This window comes from Giraffa tippelskirchi, chromosome 3, assembly GCF_054371585.1.
Source record: "Giraffa tippelskirchi isolate mGirTip1 chromosome 3, T2T-mGirTip1v1.2.pri, whole genome shotgun sequence".
NCBI classification, from domain to species: Eukaryota; Metazoa; Chordata; class Mammalia; order Artiodactyla; family Giraffidae; genus Giraffa; species Giraffa tippelskirchi.
Genome location: NC_137277.1, coordinates 149,809,137 through 149,833,328, shown reverse-complemented (window position 1 = coordinate 149,833,328; position 24,192 = coordinate 149,809,137). Strand labels below are relative to the sequence as shown.

The window sequence follows — 24,192 nt, the reverse complement described above, 5'->3', positions numbered from 1 at the left end:
CTTTTATATGAATCAAAACCTAAAAGGAGGAGAATAAAAAAGGTAAGGTCCTGTTATAATAGTATATGAAAGTGAAAGTGTTAGTCGCTTAATTGTGCTTGACTTCCTGCGATCCCATGAACTTAGCCCACCAGGATCCTCTGTCCATGGAATTCTCCAGGCAAGAACACTGAAGTGGGTAGCCATTCCCTTCTCCAGGGGATCTTCCTGGCCCAGGGATCAAACCCAGATCTTCTGCATTGTAGACAGATTCTTTACCATCTGAGCCACCAGGGAAGCCTATAACAGTACATGACATGAAGGCAAAGAGTTTTCAACACCATCATATAGTCTTAAGAAAACAGCTTATTTACCCAAAACATACCTTCCACTCTGAAGCTGGATGTGGAGGGTGGTGAATGGTTCTATACGAATAAGATAGTGCATAACTCCAGCAGAATTTGAATAGTGAGTACCATAATGAAATTTATCAATAGTTCCCATAGGATCCTCAAAATTTTCATATCTAAAAACAGAAACTAAAGTTTTATAATCACAATAGTAAAATTAATTTTGGACAGATGCTTGTATTGTATTGCTGAAAACAGTTTATTAAGAGGCTATGTATTCATATCATCACATCACATTAATAAATGAAAAAAATTACTAATACTTTCTGAACAATAAAGTAGCACTAATAGTGGAGTTTGGAATACTTTTGTATTATGCAATAATTATTTTCACTACATATAGAAATCACAGAGAACCAAAATAAAGAAATTTAAAATCAATTACAATTGTACTTCCCAGAGATAATAAATAATAACATTCTGGCAAACATTTGTCAATTATGAATTAATATATATTTTAATATAAAATACATTTTAATATAAAACTGTTTCACCTAGTATATTGTTCACAACTTATTTTTTCATCTAACAAGTTTCTATTAACATCTTACAAAATATATAAGTGACCCACTTTGCTGCACAGCAGAAACTAACACATTGTAAATCAACTACATTTCAATAAAAAATTTTTACAAAACCTTAGACTATATAACAATTTAACTATTTATTTAAAGATAGTTAGGTTGTTTCTATTTTTCTGCTATTGTAAGAATGTGATAATTAGACATCATAGTATGGCCAAGGTAAGAGAAAAAAATATAGAGGGCCAGTCAAGAATTGTGAAAATGAATGTCTAATAATTCAAAGGGAGAAGGAAATAGATGTCTATAGCACAAGGAACTCTACTCAATATTCTGTGATAAAATATATGAGAAAAAATCTGAATAAGAATGAACATATGTGTGTATTACTGAATCACGTTGTTGTACACCTGAAACTAACATAACACTGTAAATCAATTATACTCCAATAAAAAAAAAAAAAAGTAGACAGTGGAATAGAAACAAGGCCTAAGTCAGATTACTAGCAAAGGGCATATATATAATAACTCTGCAAGCACTATCACTAATATTGTAATTGTTCTAAAGGGTGACATCTGAGTTAGTGGGCATAAAATCTAAATAAGAATGAACAGTTTTGTGGAAGAAATACACATTAAAATTTTAAATCAAAATACTAATCAATTTGTCAAGCTAAGGTCAATTTCCTTTTTACATAGAAATCATTAATATTCAGGAGAAGAGAGTTTTTAGGCCAAAGTCATTTGTATCTATGCAGAAAAATATACTATTGAAAAATAAATTAAATTGTATCTCCCATTATCTACAAAATAAGTTAACCTATATGAAATGTATTTCCTATGGAACAGTGTTAGTAGTTTGACTAATGGTAGTGAGGTAATATACATACAGCAAAATTCCATTAGTAAATAAAATGTTAAACACTGCAAAAAGGTCTTACAGAAGATTTGCAAATAAAAAGGAAAAAAAATAATGTACTATTAACTCTCAAAAAAATCTACAACTAAGTTTTTGTTTGCAAAATCTTTGTCTTTATTACTGGAAGTTATCCATAAGTTCACATGGAGAAAAAGGAAAATTAAAATTATTCTTTTACTTGTCAGCCACTTGCTTTGAATAAAAAAATAATTATGAGACATTTACAGGATGGATCATAAATCTATATAACTATAAATATTTTCTTTCCTTTCCAATGTTACTTTCTAAATTTTCTTATATTTCACTGTTCTTTATTCACATTATTACTGAAAAGATTAGTATTATTAATTTGGTATCTACCAAAATAGTATATCAGATGTAAATGTTAGATTAGCAGGTTATTAAGTCTAAAATACCTAGGGATAAAGAATTCCACCCTTGCACACATACTTTTTATCTTTTAATTGGATAGATAATTGTTTTGCAATGTTGTTTTAGTTTCTGCTGTACAAAAAGTGAATCAGCAATACGTATACACATCCCCTCTCTGCCGAGCCTCTCTCCCACCCAACCCTCCATTCCACCGCTCTAGGTCATCACAGAGCACAGAGCCCAGCTCCCTGTGCTGTAGAAGAGCTTCCCACTAGCTATCTATGCCATACAAGGTTCTGTTTACATGTCAGGGCTACTCTCTCAATTAATCCCACACTTTGCCATCCCAACCCCCCACCAGTGTCCACATGTCAGTTCTCTATGTCTCTATCTCTATTCCTGCCCTGCGAACAGGCTCATCTGTACCACCTTTCTAGATTTCATACATATGTATTAATATATGATATTTGTTTTTCTTTTTATGACTTCACTCTCTTATTACAAGGAGAAAAGAAATTCTAAACAACATTAATTTAAATTTGGTAATGAAGGGACACAGACTATAGTTAAGATATTTGAAAGATAACTGATACATTTTCCTAAGAAAACTTAGTGAAGGCAAGAGTACTGGAGTGGGTTGCCATTTCCTTCTCCACAGTGAAGGAATTACAGACTCTAATTAGCAAAAGTAGTTGTGCATTTTTAAAAAAGTAACACTTGGTTAGCCATAGGAGAAATCAATACAAATTCAAACTGCTATGGGTATATCTATCAAAGCAGATGAAAGGCACTTACTTTTCTCTCATGGCTTTGGCATTTTTTTCATTAACTACCCCAATTGGTTTGGATAGATCTCGAAATACAGATGGGTTATTAAGATCCAACTCTTCTGAAGTATAATCTTGTAAAATCCAGGGGAACTAAAAGAGCCACAATTTACAATTTAGACATTCTTCCCAAGGGAAGCTACCAGCTCCATAACTAATATCAAACACTTTTATAAAGACAAAAAGGGACAGTCTTTACTTTTTCCCTGTTGCAAATGTTTATTCTTCTTTAGCTCAATAACCAGAACCATTATCTCCTGTAATTCCATTGAAATATTCTCAATGAAGTGAAAGAAAAAAGGCTTTCATTTTTAAAATGCCCTTCATATTTATATACTTCTTGAAAATAGCAGGGTAAGAAATAAATAGAAAGGCAAAAATAGTTTTTATATCTTTTTAAAAATAAAAACTAGATATAAGCCACTTATATTTTTGCAAATAATAAAATTGAAAGTCAAGTATATATTTACAGGATTTTTATAAAACTCACCACAGGATACTGTGCAAGGTCATTATAGGTTCGTCCTGCCATTGTGTTTAACTGAATGAGGTAGTCAAAATTTGATATCTCTCTGTTTACCCATTTCTAGATAGCACAGAAAATATCAAAATTAGTCTACATCTCTTAGAAATCAATAACTATTACTGAGAGTACTAAAATAATCTTGCATCCACTATCTCTATCATCTTTCTGGTAAAAGAAGTTAAGATTTTTAAAAAACAGATTTAACAGGGAGAAAAATCAATATACTTCTAAGTTCACTTCCTTTTAAAAACTGGTCTTTAGAAAAGGAAAAGAAAGTTCTCACACTGCAGTATAAAAGATGTCCTATCTCCTATTAAGTCTTTTCTTTAGCTAAAAAATATTTCACTTGAATATAAAAATGTTTAATTCTAGAAGGACTGCCCAAATTTTAAATTTTTGTCATAAACTGAAATCTTCATAAGCATAAATATTAAAATATCAGTATCTCAATGTACTTAACTGATCTACAAATTTTAAATAACATTGTATTATTATATCTCTGCTCAGAAAAATTCCTTTTTACAGTAACGGCAGGTGGGATTTTGCTATAACAGATATAAAAAGTTTCTAAAGAAAGACAAAATCGTGTTTTTAATCACCTTGTTAAATCTAGCCTACTCGTTACTCTACACAGTGTGAGTATGCTCAAGCATTTTTTTTGAAGACAGATTAACATACACCTTTAAGTTTACTGTGTGCCTTAAGCAAAAGACATGTAGAAATGGTGAGAAATGAATCTATCTATACAGAAAGCCCAATAATGCTTAACTTATGTGCGAAATTGAGGACTCAGTACTTTAATGAATAAAGTTTATACCACAGAAAGCAGAGAATGTACTTTTAAATAAAGCTTATTCCATAAACAATAGGAAGGGATTGCTGATGGCTTTTGAACAAGAGCAACATTTAAAGATTAACACATATGTAGGAGGAAGGAGAGAGCCAGGAGGCAGAGAACCTAATTAGGAGACTACTAACAACACCAGAGAGCAAAAAACAAGAGCCTTTCCTTGGCTTTTGACAGTGCAAATTCAAGAGATGTTGGGATTACATGAGGATAATATGCGTGGAAGCATTAGTTAGCTTTGGCAGATAGAAAGATTGGAGAAACTTTTTTCTGCCTGTATTCCAAGGTGTCTTGCATTTTCTAATTTTTTCTTGTGCATGGATTACTTTTATTATTAAGAAAAGTCCCACATTCTTTTTTTAAAAGAACATTATAATAAAAGAAGAAGTTATAAGATATGCCCATGAACTGAACGATATGGGAGCTGGAGGACAGGGCACTCTTATGTGTGAGAGAAACAGAAAGATTCAAAGATAATTCAAAAGATCAATCTGAACAGAAGAACAGCAGTTGTATAATCAATATAAAATAGTCAGAAGGAAGATTTACTTCTAGGCGAAAGTCTAAGATACAAAATTAACACCAAACAATGACTTAAAATTTCCTACCTGTGTCAGTCCTGATGCTTTGAATAACTCCTGTGGTGATCTGGTTCCATAACTATTTGGAGAATGAAGTGACAACAGTCTGCTATATACTTTGTTCCTAACCTATTAAAAAAACAGCACTTTACAGGTTAAAAATAAATTAAGACAAAACAGGATTATGGCTTTATTAATAGATTTATTGAGATATAATTCACATACCATAAATTCACCCTTTTAAAGCATACAATTCAGTGGGGTTTTTCTTTTTAAAAAAATATTCAGAGTTGTACAACTATTCACATTATCTAACTCTGGGACATTTATGTCATCCTCAAAAGAAACTACATACTTACGAGCCACCACTCCCCAATTTCCCTCTCGTCCTCTGACAATCACTAAACTTTCTGTCACTATGGATTTGCCTAATCTGAACATTTCACTTAAACAGATTACGGTTTTAACTTCTTTATTTTACTAGGCTTAACAAATTTATGACATACATTTTTTTTAGAATGTTATAATATATTAATAGAGTAATCGTCACACATTTTACGAGAAAACTAGTTCACTTCCAGTTCAAATCTAGTTCTGTCATTTACTAATCATCTGGACAAATCAATTAATTTACTGAGTCTCATTTGTGTATTCAATATAATAATCTCTACCCTTTACAGTTTTGTGGATTATTCAGGGCTATGCAAATGTAAAGAAATAAAATTAATCTTTGAACTTCAGCTTCCTCATCTATAAAAAAAAGGAATGGAGTTTTCCATATCTAATCTGAAAATTGTCATGAAGATTAGGTACCACATATAAATATGCTTTAAAAACTATATACAAGAGACTTCCCTGGTGGTCCAGTGGCTAAGACTCCGAGCTCCCAGAACAGGAGGCCCGGATTCAATCCCCTGTAAGGGAACAAGATTCCATGTGCCACAACTAAGAGTTCACATGCTGCAACTAAGATCTGGTGCAGCCAAATAAACTAAATTAAAAAAAAAAAAAACTACATACAAACAGGAGCATGCTTAGTTTAATTATATAAAATAGCTTTCTAAAAAACACATACATTGTATTTTCCTATGAGTGGAAATTTATTTTTAATAGTGAAAAATTACCATTTTGTAAAAATAGAAAAATGTTCCTCAAAGGTCTGAATCAAATCAATTATAAATATACCTGGATCTCATTTATAAATATACCTGGATCTCAAATGAATAGAAACTTAGTTACTGACTCTGCTAATCTAGGTCCTTAGAAGAAAAGTTATTGACTCTGCTAATTGCTTGCTCCTTGGAAGAAAAGTTATGACCAACCTAGACAGCATATTAAAAAGCAGAGACACTACTTTGCCAACAAAGGTCCATCTAGTCAAAGCTATGGTTTTTCCAGTAGTCATGTATGGATGTGAGAATTGGACTATAAAGAAAGCTGAGCACCAAAGAATTGATGCTCTTGAACTGTGGTGTTGGAGAAGACTCCTGAGAGTCCCTTGGACAGCAAGGAGATCCAACCAGTCAATCCTAAAGGAAATGGTCCTGAATATTCATTGGAAGGACTGATGCTGAAGCTGAAACTCCAATACTTTGGCTACCTGATGTGAAGAACTGACTCATTGGAAAAGACCCTGATGCTGGGAAAAAATGAAGGTGGGAGGAAAAGGGGATGACAGAGGATGAGATGGTTGGATGGCATCACTGACTCAATGAACATGAGTTTGAGTAAACTCTGGAAGTTGGTGATGGACAGGGAGGCCTGGCATGCTGCAGTCCATGGGGTTGCAAGGAGTTGGACATGACTGAGTGACTGAACTGAACTGAACTGAATCCAGGTAATCTGAGAAGCAAATGCTAAGACAGAATTGAATATGGAGGATTTTATTAGGAGAGATACCAGAGAGAGAAAATGGAGAGAAAGCTAGGCAAGGTAAAAGAAAGCTATCAAACTGTGATGCAAGTCTGGCCTCAAGTACATGCCAAAGGGAAGGAAGGTTGTTGAGAGCAAGTAATGCGCCAAAGGTTACACTGCTAGTGGTGGAATGGTTTTGGATCCAGGGAACCTGAATTCAGTGGCAATCTCTTAACTGCTTATACTATTTAAGAATTTACGCTATTCCTAGAAGAACTACATGCTCCATTATTTTTTTTTTCTGATTACACATACTCCATTATTGTTGAATTCAACCCAATCTAATTTCATAAATCCAATTATATCATACATATACCATATTATTTCACAATTGGCTACTGTGAGACATCTATTTGCTGACACTCAAAACTCTGCTGACTTATTTATCTACCTATATAGAAAATATCCTCCAAACACTCAAACATAAATTCCAACAAAAATTCATATGCTGCTTAGTTCCAAAGCATGTATCTTTTTTCTCTAATATTCTGACTCAGTGGAAGAGCAGAGTGTAAAGTTTCATTACAGCTTACTAGTTGGAAAATTATTTCAAGCTAACAGTCTAGGAGAAAGGTAGCCTTTTACACACCTCTTTTTTGAAATTGAGAAAGTAGTTGGACTGGTCAACATGAAAAATCTCAAGGGCTGACCTCCTTAAGTTGTACCGTCGTAGGTGAATCTCTTGAACTTGAGAGTGAGGCCACTTGAAATCAAAGCCTACTCCTGAAAACAGAAAAAAATCTTGTGACTGTGGACCACATAAAGCTACTTATGCTATGCAGAAAATATCTCTTTTTCCTGACAAGAATAGCATTTAGGGAAAAAGAATTCAATCTCTATATGATAAAAACCATCTGTTAAATGTATTGCATGTTTAAACTATTTCTTTTAAAACTATTTTAAAATTCTATAGCTTTTTCTACTTCCTTTCCATTGGAATAGAGAATAACTCTGAATATTGTATCTTTCCCTTTTCTCTTTACGTTAGCAGCTTAGATTTAGATATCTTTTTATTTTCAGATAAAGGATTAGGTGAAAAGCCTATAGGAACAAGAGTACATATAAATAAAATATTGCATTTATAACTTAAATTTATAGCAACCCCCTCTAGGCAAACCTTTTAAAAAACATTGATAATAAAAAGAAGCATTCCCCTCAGTACATTGTTGAATAATGAATTTAATCCTCTACTGACTTTCCATTTCTCCTTTTACATGAGAGACTACAATTTTACAGGCTCATCTTATTGCTTTCTTCTCATTAATGATTGATAAACTGGATACTTAACTATTGAACAACAGAAATTATTCCCCCAGAACTCCTCACCATCTTCTTTTTCAATGCTGCCATCATAGAAGTAAATGTGTTGAGTAGTGATTTCTAATCTGCCAGGAATTACATCAATTATTGTAATGAGTTCACAGTCTTCTGATAACACCAATTTTTCTTTTTGATTCTGTTCTTCTTTCTCATCACTGAATGGAAAAAACAAACAAAAAAGATCCAACAATGTATTCTGGGTAAATGGAAAAGAACATCATATTCAAATTCAAATCTCATTTCTGTGAAATCACTATCCAAGAAAGGGTACTTGAATTTTCTACAAAAAACATTCCACTGCATATTTCACCAACCTAACAGGTAATACTGCAATCCTTAAAGCTAAGCTCAAAAAATTAAGAATGTTTTCCTAAATAGTGAAATTCTAAAGTTCACAGTGATGAAATTGAGAAATAAGTGACCTAAGGCAGTAGATAGTCTGTTGCTTATTTATATTCTACGAAAGAAAGAGTTTTGGCTTTTCATTTGAAAATGAATGAGACTGACATCCAGTGAATTCACCAGTCATTGAAGAAAGAAAATAAAACTCCATTAAAAGGATGACTAAAAAAATCTACCCAAATCAAAGAGCTCCCTAGACAACCACATCTATTCAGTTTGCTAAAAATAATCAAGGAAATATTTTAAAATTATTAAAATTATATGAACAATAGAACCTGCTTATGCCAGCAAAAGATATTATTGAAACTGGTCAGTTTGTAATATTAAAATAAGTTCTGAAGAAATATTTGCCATATGTTGTTTATAACCTAAACAAAGTGATGCTCAGAATAAATTATAAACTTGAGACTTTAAGCTACTCATTCTTGGCTGAATGTGAGGCTTTACAATCATAGTAAAAGTCAGGGCAGATGTGTAAATCACCAAATTTGAATGAATTCCCTAAACCACTTACAGATCCACTGGCAAAGAGTGGCAGTATTACTATCAAGGGGTTTAACACAAGCACCAACTAATTACTGTCTGACCCCTAAGCTATGCTGATCCAGAGGCAACCCCCAAGAAGCAGAGCTTTAAAAATAAAACAAAACAAAAACCCAGTAAGTACAGACATCAATGGCATTCACTACAGGTAAAATAGACTCCACAGACTTAATCTACCAAAGTCATTAGACAAACAAAAATACAATAACAACAGCCAAAAACAAGGGAGGAGATCAGAAACCAAAGTGGATATAATTTTTTTTTTAATGTATGGGTTTCACAAAGATTATGAGACATAGCAAGAAACAGGAAACTATGGACCATGAACTCAAAAGAAGTAAAAAGAAACTATTTCTGAGAGGACCTCAGAAGTTCAACTTAGTAGACAAAGACATCAAGGCAGCTGTCATAAAAATACATGAAAAGAACTAAAGAAAACTATATTTAAAAAACCAAAGTGCATTATGGCAAAAATGTCTAGTCATAGAGAGATTACAATAAAGAGACATTAATTATGCATATATTTATAAAAAGGAACCAAATGAGAAATTCTGAAATTGAAAAATATAATAACTAAATGAAAAATTCACCAGAAAGACTCAACAGCATATCTGAACTTGCAGGAGAAAGAAGCAGAGCTCTTGAAGATAGATCAAAAAGAAACTGTTCAATCTGAAGAATACAAAGAAAAAAGAATCAAGCAGAATGAAAGAACCTCAGAGGGTTCTATCATGCAAAACAACATAAGTGCAAAGGGAGACCCAGAAGGAGAGAATAGAGAAAAAGGCAAAGATAAATTTTAAAAAATAATGGTAGCAACTTCTCAAATATGAAAGAATTTAATCTACACATCCAAGAAGCTCAGTGAACTCCAAGCAGGATAAACACGAAGATATCCATACATGGACAGAAAGTCAAGGTGATAAAAGATAAGGACAAAAAGAATAACTTTAAAGCATCAAAATACAGTATAAAAGTTGTCAACTAAGAATTCTACAACCAGCAAAAGTACCCATCAAAGAGAAAGCAACAGTGCTCAGACAACTATAATCACATGCAAAAGAATTAATACAGATCTCTACATCATACCACATACAAAAATTAACAGAAAATGGATCAAAGACCTAACATAAGAGATAAAATATAGAACTCTTAGGAAAAAAATAGATAAAAGGAAATTAATTAAAAATAACAACAAAAAAGTGAAAAACCGAATTTAATGGAAGAACAGTTTTGTAAATCCTATATTTAATAAAGGACTTGTTGCTAAAATATATAAAGAACACTTACAACTCAGTAACAAAAAGACAACTCAATTAAAAAGTGCAAAAAAGATCTTCATAAAGATTTCTCCAAAAAAGACATATAAATGGCCAACAAACATATGAAAAGATGCTCAGCATCACTAGTCATTAGGGAATTGCAAATTAAAACCACTAGATACCACTTTCTGAAAGTGAAGTTGCTCAGTCATGTCCAACTCTTTAAGACCCCATGGACTGTAGCCTGTCAGGCTCCTCTGCCCATGGGATTTCCCAGGCAAGAATACTGGAGTGGGTTGCCATTTCCTTCTCCAGGGGATCTTCCTGACCCAGAGATCAAAGCTGGGTCTCCCATATTGCAAGCAGACACTTTACCATCTGAGCCACCAGGGAAGCCCACCACCTTCTAGAATGATAAAATAAATTTTACAAAAACAACAGAGAGGGCTTCCCTGGTGCCTCAGTGGTAAAGAATCTGCCTGCCAATGCAGAAGATATGTGTTCAATTCCTGATCCAGGAAGATTCCACATGCTGCAGAGCATTAAGCCCATGTGCCATAACTACTGAGCCTGTGGTATGGAGCCTGGGAACTGCAACTGAGTCCACATGCCACAACTACTGAAGCTCTCATGCTCTACAGCCCATGCTCTGCAATAAAAGAAGCCACTGCAAAAAGAAGCCTGTGCACCACAACTAGAAAGTAGCCCCCACACAGTGCAACTAGAAAAAAGTCTGTGCAGTAACAAAGATACAGAACAGCCAAAAATAATAAATAAATTAATTTAGACTTAAAAAAAAAGAGAATAACAGGCGCTTGAATGGATTGGAGAATCTAATACGAAAATTAGAACTTTCATACACTGCTGAAATGTAAAATGGCACAGTCATTGTGAAAACTGTTTCACAATTCCTCAAAAGGTTAAACACAGAATTAGCACATGATCAGCAAATCCAAGTTTTTTTTTATACTCAAGATAACTGAAAACGTAAGTTGACACAAAAATGTATACATGAATATCAAGGCAGTATTATTCATAATCATCAAAAAAATAGAAACTACAGAAATGTCCATCAACTGATGAACAGGTAAGCAAAAATAATATATTCATATAATGGAATACTATTTAGCCAAAAAAACAAATTAAATATTGTTAGATGCAATGACCTGGATAAACCCTGGAAATATTATGGAAAAAAAAACTAAAAATGTTAGTTGCTCAGTTGTGTCTGACTCTTTGTGATCCCATGGACTGTAGCCTGCCAGGCTCCTCTGTCCACGGAATTCTCCAGGTAAGAATACAGGAGTGGGTAGCCATTCCCTTCTCCAGGGGATCTTTCCATCCCGGTGACTGAATCCGAGTCTTCTGCATTGCAGGAAAATTCTTTACTGCCTGAGTCACTTATACTGAAAGGCAACATATTATATGAAATACATGAAATGTTGAAAACAGGAAAATCCATACTGAAAGAAAGTCAATAAGCCATTGCAAGAGGATGCAGGGAGGGAAAATTGGGACTGATTACTGAAAAGTATAAGATCTGCTTTTGGAGTGATGGAAATGTTCTTGGACTAGATAGTAGTGATGCTGAACAACTCTGTGAATAGACTAAAAACCCACTGAACTGTACACTTTAAAATGGTAAATTTTATACTAAGTGAATCTCAATTTTCAAAAAATATATCTCAGATTTTAAAAAAGCAGCCAAAAATGAAGACAAATTAAAAATCTCAACAGATGACAAAAGACTAAGATAATTTGTGGCTTACAGACCTTCCTTATAAGAAACACTGAAGAGAGTCCTTCAGGCTTAAAGGAAATGCACCAGATGGTAATATGAATGTACACCAATAAATAAAGTGTACAGGTAAGTCGTTATGCAGGCAAATATAAAGGCATATAAAGGAAAAGATAATTACATAGTTTTTTCTTCTCAATTGATTTTAAGACAAGTGCATAAAACAGTAACAGCATAAGCTGTGCTGTTGGCCTTAAAATATATAAAGGTTTAATATTATGGCAACAAAACAAAGGAGACATGAGAAATGAAAATGTTTTACATTTGCTCAGGGGAAGTTTTGGGGCTTCCCTGGTGGTTCAGATGGGCAAGAATCCACCTGCAATGCAGGAGACCTGGGTTTGATGCCTGGATTGGGAAGATCTCCTGGACGTGGGCATGGCAACCCACTCCAGTATTCTTGCCCATAGAATCCCCACGGACAGAGGAGCCTGGTGGGCTAGAGTCCACAGGGTCACAAAGAGGTGGATACAACTGAGCAACAAAGCACAGGGCAAGTTTTTAAACTACAAATTCAAAAATTTTAAATATATCTAAGGCTATTCAGGATATATATTTTTTCCTGGTAGAGGTCTGATAAGTTATATTTTTCAAGGAATTTGTCCATTTCATTTAAATTGTCAAATTTATTGGCATAAACTTGTCATTTCCTTTTAATTATTTTAATGTATTTCTTTTTAATCATTTTAATAACTGTAATGTTTTCTCCTCTTTCATTCCTGATACTGGTAATTTATGCTGTGTTTACTTCCTAAATAGTCTAACTAGAGGTTTATTGTTCACTTATCTGATTTTTAATGACCAGCTTTTTTTTTTACTTTTTCTTTTTGTTGTTTGGTTTTCTCTTTCATGGATTTCTGCTTTTATCTTTATAATTTCTTCCTTTTGCTTAAGAGCTTATATTTCATGCTGTACTTATCATCCAAACACCTCAGCGGTATCCTATAAATTTGGTAATGTTTTTATTATCATTCAGCTCAAAATATTTTCTAATCTCAAGGTCCAGCTCCAAATTAACCCAGTTCTAAGAAGCCTTCAATGGTTTCAGTTGACACTGACAGACTCCTAACAGTTCTATTGGATCCTGGGAATGTATAGTATCACAATTTCAAGCAACTATTTTCCACAATTTTACAATCCTAGTCCTCAGAATAAAGTAATTTTAAATTCTCTCAAATACTGATACATACATATTTACTCTGGCTGTTATTTCCTCTTCAGGAAGATCTAATTTATCCTCCTCCATATCACTAACTTTTACTTGTTTCACCACTTCCAGAAGCAATGAATCACTGGAAGGCTGTGAGTGTTGGACACCTGTTTAAACATAAAATATCTGTTAAACACAAAGTAGAAAAATCATATCAGAGTCCTGTAATTTCTGACTGTTAATTATATGATAATAATGTGTATTATAAGAAGGTGCTTGAAATTTTCTAAGGTAAAAAAGTGATTTACTACAGAAAAGCTGTTATACATGATTTAGAGTTATTTATGCTGCTTAACTGATTTTTTTTAAATTATTATACACATAACAAAAGGAATAAATGTTTTCTCTTTAACCATATTTACTTCTAAAGCATGCCAATAAGTGTTATTCTCACTTCATTAATTCAATAAAATTATCCTTACTGTGCATTTGTACCATAGAAATATTAAGAAAGAATGTGAAAAATTATTGTTAACTGCAAGATAATACATAGGCCATTCTGAAGTGTTCCTTTCTGGAGTACATGGAATAGATAATTCTGATACATACATATGCAACAAATGTAATGAACTATGCATTATGTAAGAAGGCTGGGCTAGTGCAATGGAAAGAACATGGGTTGTGAAGTGGTAAACCTAAATTCAAATTCCATTTATTAACTACATGACCACTCTGAACCTATGTTTCTGTAACTGTGAAATGGAGATACATCACATTACACATAAAATAAATGGTTGCTATCCTTACTGTATATTTACCTCTCAATTATCTGAGTGGCATAAGAGTAGTAATGGAAATATATGCATAATTTATAGATAGGACTGGAAAAAATTCATATGTTTAACTATGAATATAGACATTTAATATTTAGAAAATAAAAATTCATGATAAAAAAATCAAAAAAAAAATAATTCATGATAAATAACAAAACATTGTAAAGACAACAAAACCACTCAATTTCTCAAATGGTATCCTTGCTCTGACACATAAACTGAATTAACCTAATTTACAGTTGCATTTTTCCTTTATAAATCTGCTTTGATCACATACAAGTCTAGATAATCTGATATAAACAGAATAATGTTGATGAAAATGCTTAGAGACAAACATACGGAGTAGGCAAAACACTCTGCAGTTAATTCTGAAGTAAGCTTCAGGGAACTTTAAAAGTTTTAAAGACTGATACCACTGGTTTTCTACTATTACCAATTTCACTTTGAAATGCATGATTTCTTACTTCTGTACAATTTTATTATCACCATTACACCTGGGATAATTTTGAAAACTAGGTAAAGAGAGAAAGAGATGGAAAAAGCGAAAGGACACTGGTCTTCTTGAACTTAAAACAACTGTGACCAAGAAGAAGAAACATAAAATTATATCTGTGTACATGTGTTAAGAGGGATGAAGAAGGAGAGGAAAGGGACAAGGAATCTCCTGGAGTGATATTTCCTGTAAAAAATGAAGAAAAATAGAGAATACTATTCCTTAAATATTACTAAATTGAAGTCATTCACCAAAATATGTTTTCTAACAAGTATAAAATTTCAAGAGGTAGAAAAGTATAATAGTCTCAGGACACAAACAGGGAGGACAAGCTTGTATGCAAGTGACCATTCCTATATAAGAGATTCTCAAAGTTAGTGTTTGTACCAGGGAAAAGGCCATTATTTTACATTAAGGAAAATTACTGAGTCTCATTTATTTCAGAATGTAAGATTTGAAATGGCAGGCATGATAGCTCTCTTATTTTTATGGCACTTACTGTACAGGTCAATTTATTATAGCAATTTTTAAAAAATGAGATTAAAAAATTGGTACTCATTTTATCTATAACTTAGTCATTAAACACAAGATGCACAACTAGCTTTGGTAAAGTAACTACAATTTAGTATACACATGACTCTTAATATTTTGGGGTATTTCAGAGACCTTTCTTCAAAAAGAAAAGGATTTGTCAAGCCAGATGGTTATAAAGGAATGGCTTCCTAAAGAATTATAGACACTCTTTAAAATCTGTTTTGATATACTGCTAGGCTACATATTTTTAAACACTTTTTTTTCTAGAAAAAAGGCACTGACCCATCTAGATACTAAAATGTCTGGGGTTCTATAAGAATAGGTCATAAAAGAAAGACCTAAAGAGTTTCTAAGAATTCAAAATATATTTAAGATTAGCCTCCATTTCAGGAGGTAAAAGGCTCAGGTTAAAGTACCGTATTTTACTATACCATAATGGATACAGAGACAACACATTTCACACCAACTGCTGTATATTTTTATGAGTTTATATTTTTCTTTGAAAAACTGCAATCAACTGAAACAAGAAGTCATTTTAGATCTGACCAAGATTTGACAAAGGCAACAAAGACAGCCATTTAAATATCAATTATAAAACATCACCCTCTCTCAAGAACAAACAATTTTCAAACAATTAATAAAAACAATTACCAACCCCTACCACCACTCTCATTATCTTTAATAGATAATTAAACAGCCATTGGAACTCACCTAGGTTATCTCTCAAAGCACTAGCTTCTTCATGGGTTTTGAAATTATAATTTGGCACCAATTTAAGTCTCATGCGGGAATAATTTTCTACATTAGCTAGTTTCCAGTGAATTGGATTTTGTTTCCTATGAATATTCATAAGTAAACAAATAAAATTATTTTAGCTTAAACTTACAAAAGATATGTTGATTGAAACAGAGTAAAAAAGTAATATGTATTTTACGTTTCTTTGGCATCATTTTATAAAAGTATTCACATTCGTATCTCATTTTACCCAAACAATCCTGAGGAAAAAAACCAACGTTAGTATGCATATCAACAGTTTATACCTAAGGAATCTAAGACAGGCTAAATTACTTGCCTATGATGCCATGGAGTTTACAGACATCAGAAATAGGATTTGAACAGAAATCTTCAGACTTAAAGCTTGATATATTTTACTCTTTCATTGTTACAAGGAATTTCTTAACCAGCTATATATGCTGCTGCTGCTGCTAAGTCGCTTCAGTCGTGTCCGACTCTGTGCGACCCCATAGATGGAAGCCCACCGGGCTCCGCCGTCCCTGGGATTCTCCAGGCAAGAATACTGGAGTGGGTGGCCATTTCCTTCTCCAATGCATGAAAGTGAAAAGTGAAAGTGAAGTCGCTCAGTCGTGTCCAACTCTTCGCGACCCCATGGACTTTAGCCTACCAGGCTCCTCCGTCCATGGAATTTTCCAGGCAAGAGTACTGGAGAGGGGTGCCATTGCCTTCTCCGAGCTATATATGAGTTTATTCCAAATACAGTTTTCAAAATAAAATAATAATTTTACTACAAATAAAGATAATATAATTGCAAATGGATCAAAGATCTAAATATGAGTTAAAGCTCTTAGGGGAAACATAGGAGTAAATCTTCATGACTTTGGATTTGAAAATGGTTTCTTAAATATGATATCAATAACATAAGCAACAAAAGAAACAGATAAACTTGACTTAAACTTCAAGTCTTTGTGCACCAAAGGCCACTTATCAGGAAAGTGAAAAGACAACCTATATATTTACAGACAATATATCCAATAAAGGCCTATTATTGAGAAAATAAAAGGAACTCTTACAATTCAAGCACAAAAAGTCAAACAATCCAAGTTAAAAATGGACAAAGGAAAAAAATAAAGGACTTATACATTTCTCTAAAGAACATATACAGACGGTCAACAAGTATACGAAAATATACCAATGCCATTAGTCATTAGGGAAATGCAACAAAATCATAAAATACCACTGTATAACCAATAGATGACCATAATAAAAAAAATTTTTTTAAAAGACAAGTATTATAGTAAGGTTGCAGAGAAACTGGAACCTTCAAGCAATGCTGATAGGAATGGGGCAGCTGCTATGAAAAACTGTTATGCAATTCTTCAGTAAGTTAAATACAGAATTACCATAGCAATGCTGCCTGCAGGTATGTGACCAAGAAAACTAGAAACAGGAGTTGAAGCATACACTTGGTCACAAATGTTTACAGCAATACTATTCACAATGTGTGTGTGCTCAGTCGGGTCCAACTCTTTGCAACCCCATAGACTAGAGCCTGCCAGGCTTCTTGGTCCATGGGATTATCCTGGCAAGAATATTGCAGTGGGTTGCCATTTTCTCCTCCAGGGGATCTTCCCGACCCAGGGATCGAAACTATATCACCAGTTGCTCCTGCATTGGCAGGCAGATTCTTTACCACTGAGCCACTGGGAAGCCTACTGTTCAGAACAGCCACAAAGAAAACAACCCAAATATCCATCATCCATTTCATACAATGGAATATCATTCAGTCATAAAAAGGAAAGAAAGTACTAACACATGCTACAACAAAGTGAAAACACTATGCTAAGTGAAAGAAGTGGCACAAAAGGCCACCTATTGTATGATTTCACTTATATGAAATACCCAGAATAGGTAAATCCATAGAGACAGAAAGCAGACAAGCAGTTACCAGGGGTCAGGGGAAGAGTTAATAGGCAGTGACTATTACTGGTTCCAGGGTTTCTTTTTCAGGTGATGAAAAGGTTCTCAAGCTGGACAGTGCTCTCATCTTAAGCTGATTACACAACATTAGAAATGTACTTACTGTCAATAAGTTATACATTTTAAAGCAGTTAAAAAAGCAAATTTTACATTAAGTGTATTTTACTAGAATAAAAAAGGGCTGTTAAAAATATGTGTGTGTAATATAATTCAGCAAAACAGAAGTGACTGATGAAGTAAAGAAATAGTAAAATATTCAAACACACAGCATCACTAACCCTAGCTCAAAGAGGTAGTGTTAGGAAGACAGAAGTAAATGGATTCAAAACAAATTCTATGTTAAAGGGTAAGAGTAAAGGAAACAACTCCACAGTGAAAAACATAAACACAAAGCTCTACACTTACCAAACCTATAATTCATAAAAGACAAGCAAATTAATTAAAAGCAATCTTGTAAAAATTGGATTGGAGAGGTCATTGGAGAGGTTCATGAAGTTCTAGATTAGAGTTCTAAAGAAGAGGGCATTTAATGAATGACAGCTAATCCTACCTTTTAGCCCAAGGTCCCCTTTCGCATGTAAGATAAAGCTTTACTGCCTTCCAGCGTCTCAGAGTGGCTAACTGCTGACTGCTAAGTTGTTTCAGCATGTTATTGTACCTCAAGTTCTCCTGGCGTGCTTTTCGATTAAATGGCTCCACAAAACACTCCTGAAAGAAAAAGCGATAAAAAAGAGCACTGAATCATGTATTGAGAGGTATGTTTAAATTTGAATGTCATAATTTTAGAAATCTGACTCAATAAAATCATAAAATGAAAGAAAGACGCTGGCAACCAACAGGATTTTCTTATTCCATTAGTATCATTAATATGACTAGCTATCATACTTATTTTTTTAATATAAGAAAATAACAGACCAACAATAACTATGTGAAGAACTGTAAAAACTGTCTCAAAATTGGATTATTTAAGACTTAGAATTATTAACTGTATCCCATCAAGTAAAATGATTTTCTTTGGGGATCTTTTGATTTATAAGGCATCTGGAATCTGACTCAAGTCAAATAAAGTAAAAGGAAGAGGACCACATTTCACACTACTACTGACGGCCTGAAAGGCAGTGCTGAAGACAAAAGAAACCTATAGGAGTAAATCTCTCACAATGAAAAATTCCATCATTTAGGAGTGCTTCTCTCAGAATAGCATCCTCTCTAGCAAATGAATTCACATGCCTATTCCAGTTTTCATGATAAAATAAGATCCTGGTAATAAGTTCTACCAAGATATAACTCTAAACCCTGAAATTAAAATTCTAAAGTTTTCAGAAAGACAAGAGGTAAGCCTGGTTTAGGACTTCTCAGGTGGCGCAGTGGTAAAGAATCAGCCTGCCAATACAGGAGACATGGGTTTGATCCCTGGGTGGGAAAGATCTCCTGGAGGAAGAAATGGCAACCCATTCCAGTATTCTTGCCTGGAAAATTCTATGGACAGAGGAGCCTGGCAGTCCATGGGGTTGGTTGCAAAGTGTCGGACACAACTGACCGACTGAGCATGGAAGCCTGGTGTACCTACCTCACACCGACATTGATTAATTAAGAGATATTAGGAACTAAAATAGTATTCAACTTGTTTCAAACAAATCAACAGTGAATTACATTAAAAGAATGGTTAAAGATATGGATTTAAAAGACATCTTTTACTCATTTTTTTGGTAATGCTATGCAACTTGGGGGATTTTAGTTCCCATGTGGGATCAAGCCTGAGCCAATGCAGTGGAAACACACAGCCAAAAACCACTGGACCATCAGAGAAGTCCCTACCAGACATCTTTTAAAGAGTTAATACTGTACTATATGGTTGAGAATACAAGCTTTGGAGCTAGACCGCATGACAAATCTTATCTACTTAATTCTCTGAGGCTCAGTATCATCGCCTGTAAGTTGAGGTTGACAATAATTGTCATGTGCTTAATATAGTGCTAGAAAAGTAGCAAGCTTTCAATAAATTAGTTATTATTATAATTATTACTGTAATTACTGCTAGATTTATAGGATATCAATGATTTGGGATACAGTGTTATCAAATATTTAAAACAGATCATTGCTGTGAAAACTGAAGAAGTCATGAGAATTCCATGATAATTAAACATCAATTTCACAGCTTTGCAGTTTGAGCACATGAGGATATTCAAGCATATAAATTAGGTTTTTCTAGAAGCCTAGGGTAAAATTACAGAGAAAAGAATGGCTGGAATAGTAACTGGTAGAACTTCTATGAGGGAAATACAATAATAATTATTATCATGATTGCTACATACCAGTGATTCCACTTATTCTAGGGAAGTCATTCTGCATAAACACAAAAATATGACTACAGAGATGATCAATACTATCTATAATAAAGAAGAAACTGGTAAATTAGATCTAAAACCAGGAAATAAGTTTAAATTTTCTAATATATAACATTATGGAATATTAGCCATATTAGCCATATAATGCCATAGGAAAATACTCATGACACATTTTAAGTTAAAGTAGTAGCAAATAAAACTATCATTTCATGTAAACCAAATATATACATAAAAATACAGGAAAGATAATACAGCAAAATGTTAGTAGTAGTGGATTACAAATGTTTCTTTTTACACTTAAGTTATGAAATAAAGCTTTATTTTTATTTGATCTTCTTTGTTTCATCTGTGTTTTGCAGTTTTTAGCATATATATTTTGTACATATTTTGTTAGACTGATATCTAAGTACCTCATTCTTTTTAGTCTTACTGTAAATAGTATTTTTTTATTTCAGTTTCCAATTGCTCATTGCTACTGTACAGAAATATGATTAAATTTTGTATACTCCTCACAGATAATCATGTGATCTGTAAATAGTTTTATTTCTTCTTTCCCAATATTTCTTTTATTTCTTTTTCTATTCTTACTGAATTTGCTACATCTCACAGTACAATACAAAGAAGCATGAGTGAACATTCCACCCTTAATGGGCAAAGCACTCAGTTTTCACCATTAAATATAAAGCTAGTTGTAGGATTTTTGTAGAGATTTGGGTCTTCCCTTCTATGCCTAGTTTGCTAAAAACTTTGATCATAAATCGATGATGAATTTTGCCAAATGTTGCATCTACTGATACGATCATGTACCTTTTTTTAATAAGTTTATTAATATGACTGATTATCAAATGTTGAATCAGCCTTGCATTTACAAGATAAACTATCCCGGTTGTCATGTTATTTTATTATACATTGCTAGGTTTGGTTTATATCTATGTTCCAAAAGGGATACTGTATTCAGTTTTCTTATACTGTTTTTGTATGGCTTCGGTATGAGGGTAATATTGCCGTTATATAATGAGGTGGGAAGTTATGCCACTTTTCTATTTTCTAAACAGATTGTTTTAAGAACTGGTCTAATTTCGTTATTAAATATTTGGTAAAATTTGCCAGTGAAACCATCTGGGTCTAGAGTTTTCTGTTTTGGAAGGTGAAGTGAAGTGAAAGTCGCTCAGTCGTGTCCAGCTCTTTGTGACTCCATGGACTATACAGTCCATGGAATTCTCCAGGCCAGAATACTGGAGTGGATAGCCATTGCCTTCTCCAGGGGATCTTCCCAACCCAGGGATCAAACCCAGGTCTTCTGCATTGCTGGTAGATCTTTACCAGATGAGCCACAAGGGAAGCTATTTAACTATAAATTCAATTTCTTTAAGAGATAGAGGACTATCCAGGTTATCTACTTATTATTAAATTATTTTTGGAAACTTGTATTTGTGAAGAAACCGATCAATTACATTTAAAGCATCTTATTTATATGCACATTGGCCGCAATAATGCAATTAGCATGTTGATGTCTGTGAGGTCAGTGGTGATTAATTTCTGGTAGGAGTACTTTTCCCCCCTCTTTTCCCCCCTCAATTTGGCTACAAGTCTATCAATTTTATTGATATTTTGAAGAAGCAGATTTTGGTTTGATCGACTTTCTCTATTGCTTTTCTGATTTCATTTTCATTACTTTACGCTCTTTAATAATTTCTTATTTAAAAATTAATGTAGGGAATTCCTTGCCGGTCCAGTGGTTAGGACTCAGTGCTTTCACTGTGATTGCAGGGATTCAGTCCCTGATGGGGCAACTGAGATCCTACAAGAGGTGCAACACAGACGAAAAAAAATAACAGTAGATTAGCTTACTTTTTCAAGTTTCTTAGGATGGAATGAACTTATTAATTTGAGGTCTTTCTTCTTTTTTAGTATAAGTACTTTGTGTTATAAATTACCCTCTAAGCACTGGTATTCATGGGGTTGCAAAGAGTCAGACATGACTAAGCGACTGAACTGAACTGAACTGAAGCACTGGTATATACTCAGCCTCCTTAGAGATACCTTATCAGCTTAATAGACAGTTTACATAATCACTGTGCATAGAACATTTTGATATTAATTTTTAACTTGCTACTTATTAGTTCTTTTATTCTAATTCTGAAATAATTTTCCGACAAACAGTAAGAAATACTGAAAACTGTTTGTTTTCAGGCTTGTTATTACTCTCATTTGAACATTAACTGCTTGAAATCAACATAAAAAACTAAATATTAAAACATCTAATAATTTTTACCTGAAACTTGAGCTTGCTTTCTCCCCCTTCCCGGTCTCGTTTATGCATATTCACCATTAAGGCTTCATAACAATCCTTCCAGTAAAGTGCCATGCTCTCATGAACATTATAAAATGTATGGGTTTCATATTTCTTCATATAAGGTACAATCTTATAAAAAATATATATACACAAAATTTACTATATGCTTCCATAAAAATGATACTTTAGGAGAAAAAAACTCACTCAATAAAGATAAAACTTACATATTTTTCAATGTAAACTTGCCATTCATTTGAACTGCAATATTCTTGAAAATCTTCAAAAAATGAAGCACTACTATTAGTCAAAGGTAAAGAAGGCAGATGCAAGTTCATGAAGAGAAGCTCATAAATTTTAGAAACTAGGGTACGGACAAGGGGAATCAGAAATGAATATATTTCAGTCTGTTCCTTGATTGACTGACTTAGAACATGTTCCAGCTTCCCTAAAATGTAACATGCTTCATCCTGATTTTCAATCACTTTGGTCTGAAGAAGGGTGTTTAGCTTAGCAGATGCCACTGCACAAACCTGGAGGAAAATAGTAAAATAAAGCAGATATTTAGTGATAGCAAAGTTCTTTGGCACTTCTTGAAGTTGCTTTTTAAAATAAACTATAAAAGTAACCCAAGGAATACATAGATAAGTTAAAAGGTTGATAATTAATCACCCCAACATCCACTCTACTCCTTCTTATAGTTTGCAAGACGTGGGGGATGATTCCGTCTCTAGTTCCAACTTAGGTCCTAAAAGATATAAGCCAAATAGAATATCTAACCCCTTGCCACAGTGACTGGTTCAGGTAACTCATCTCTCAGTCAACTCATGTCATTGTATTTGTCACATGGATTCATTCAGGTCAGGTATAGCTTTATTAGTGCAATATCAGAACTTTTATACAGTAACTGTAAAGAACTATGAAAGGGCTTGGATACTACCTCACCTTCAAGCTAACAAAGTTAGTTTACCATAGTTTCACAGATACAGGCAGAAGAATGAGACTCCTGGATCAGAAACAAAGATCTACAGCATTAGCAATAACCAGAATATCAGGTGGAGAAGGCAATGGCAACCCACTCCAGTACTCTTGCCTGGAGAATCCCATGGACGGAGGAGCCTGGTAGGCTACAGTCCATGGGGTCGCGAAGAGTAGGACACGACTGAGCAACTTCACTTTCACTTTTCACTTTCATGCGTTGGAGAAGGAAATGGTGACCCACTCCAGTGTTCTTGCCTGGAGAATCCCAGGGACAGAGGAGCCAGGTGGGCTTCCATCTATGGGGTCTCACAGAGTCGGACACGACTGACGTGACTTAGCAGCAGCAGCAGCAGAATATCAGGATTTGCCCTGTTTCCCAAACTAATTCCATGGTGAGAAATGAATGGAAGGAGATGATGCCTGCACATGCAATGGCTGCATTATAAGAGAGGAGCTCCAAGCAAAGGGAATCCAAATTTTTTACCCTGGGTAGTAAAGGTGCCTGAACATTGCCACGGAGGGAGATACTACCTTTATCACACTGGACAGTAAAACAAACCTGCCTTTTAGTCTGGAGGGAGATATGATCTCTACCTTCTCAAGCTGTGTACTATACAGTTCAGTT

The 24,192-nt window shown here is 33.8% G+C and overlaps 1 protein-coding gene across 6 annotated transcripts in view; it reads right to left on the bottom strand.

Annotated features, from left to right (window-relative positions):
- Positions 1-24,192, bottom strand: part of NBEAL1 (neurobeachin like 1) — a 150,208-nt gene that overhangs the window by 33,235 nt on the left and 92,781 nt on the right. For all 6 annotated transcript variants that reach the window (XM_081581943.1, XM_081581947.1, XM_081581945.1 and 3 more), the window contains 11 exons: positions 22,814-23,119; positions 22,569-22,718; positions 18,496-18,653; positions 15,942-16,066; positions 13,411-13,537; positions 8,222-8,370; positions 7,485-7,618; positions 5,009-5,110; positions 3,518-3,613; positions 2,996-3,120; positions 365-505 (listed from right to left, as the gene is read on the bottom strand). In XM_081581943.1, coding sequence (XP_081438069.1) covers positions 365-505; positions 2,996-3,120; positions 3,518-3,613; positions 5,009-5,110; positions 7,485-7,618; positions 8,222-8,370; positions 13,411-13,537; positions 15,942-16,066; positions 18,496-18,653; positions 22,569-22,718; positions 22,814-23,119 — 1,613 coding nt within the window. The remainder of the gene's footprint in view (positions 1-364; positions 506-2,995; positions 3,121-3,517; positions 3,614-5,008; positions 5,111-7,484; positions 7,619-8,221; positions 8,371-13,410; positions 13,538-15,941; positions 16,067-18,495; positions 18,654-22,568; positions 22,719-22,813; positions 23,120-24,192) is intronic.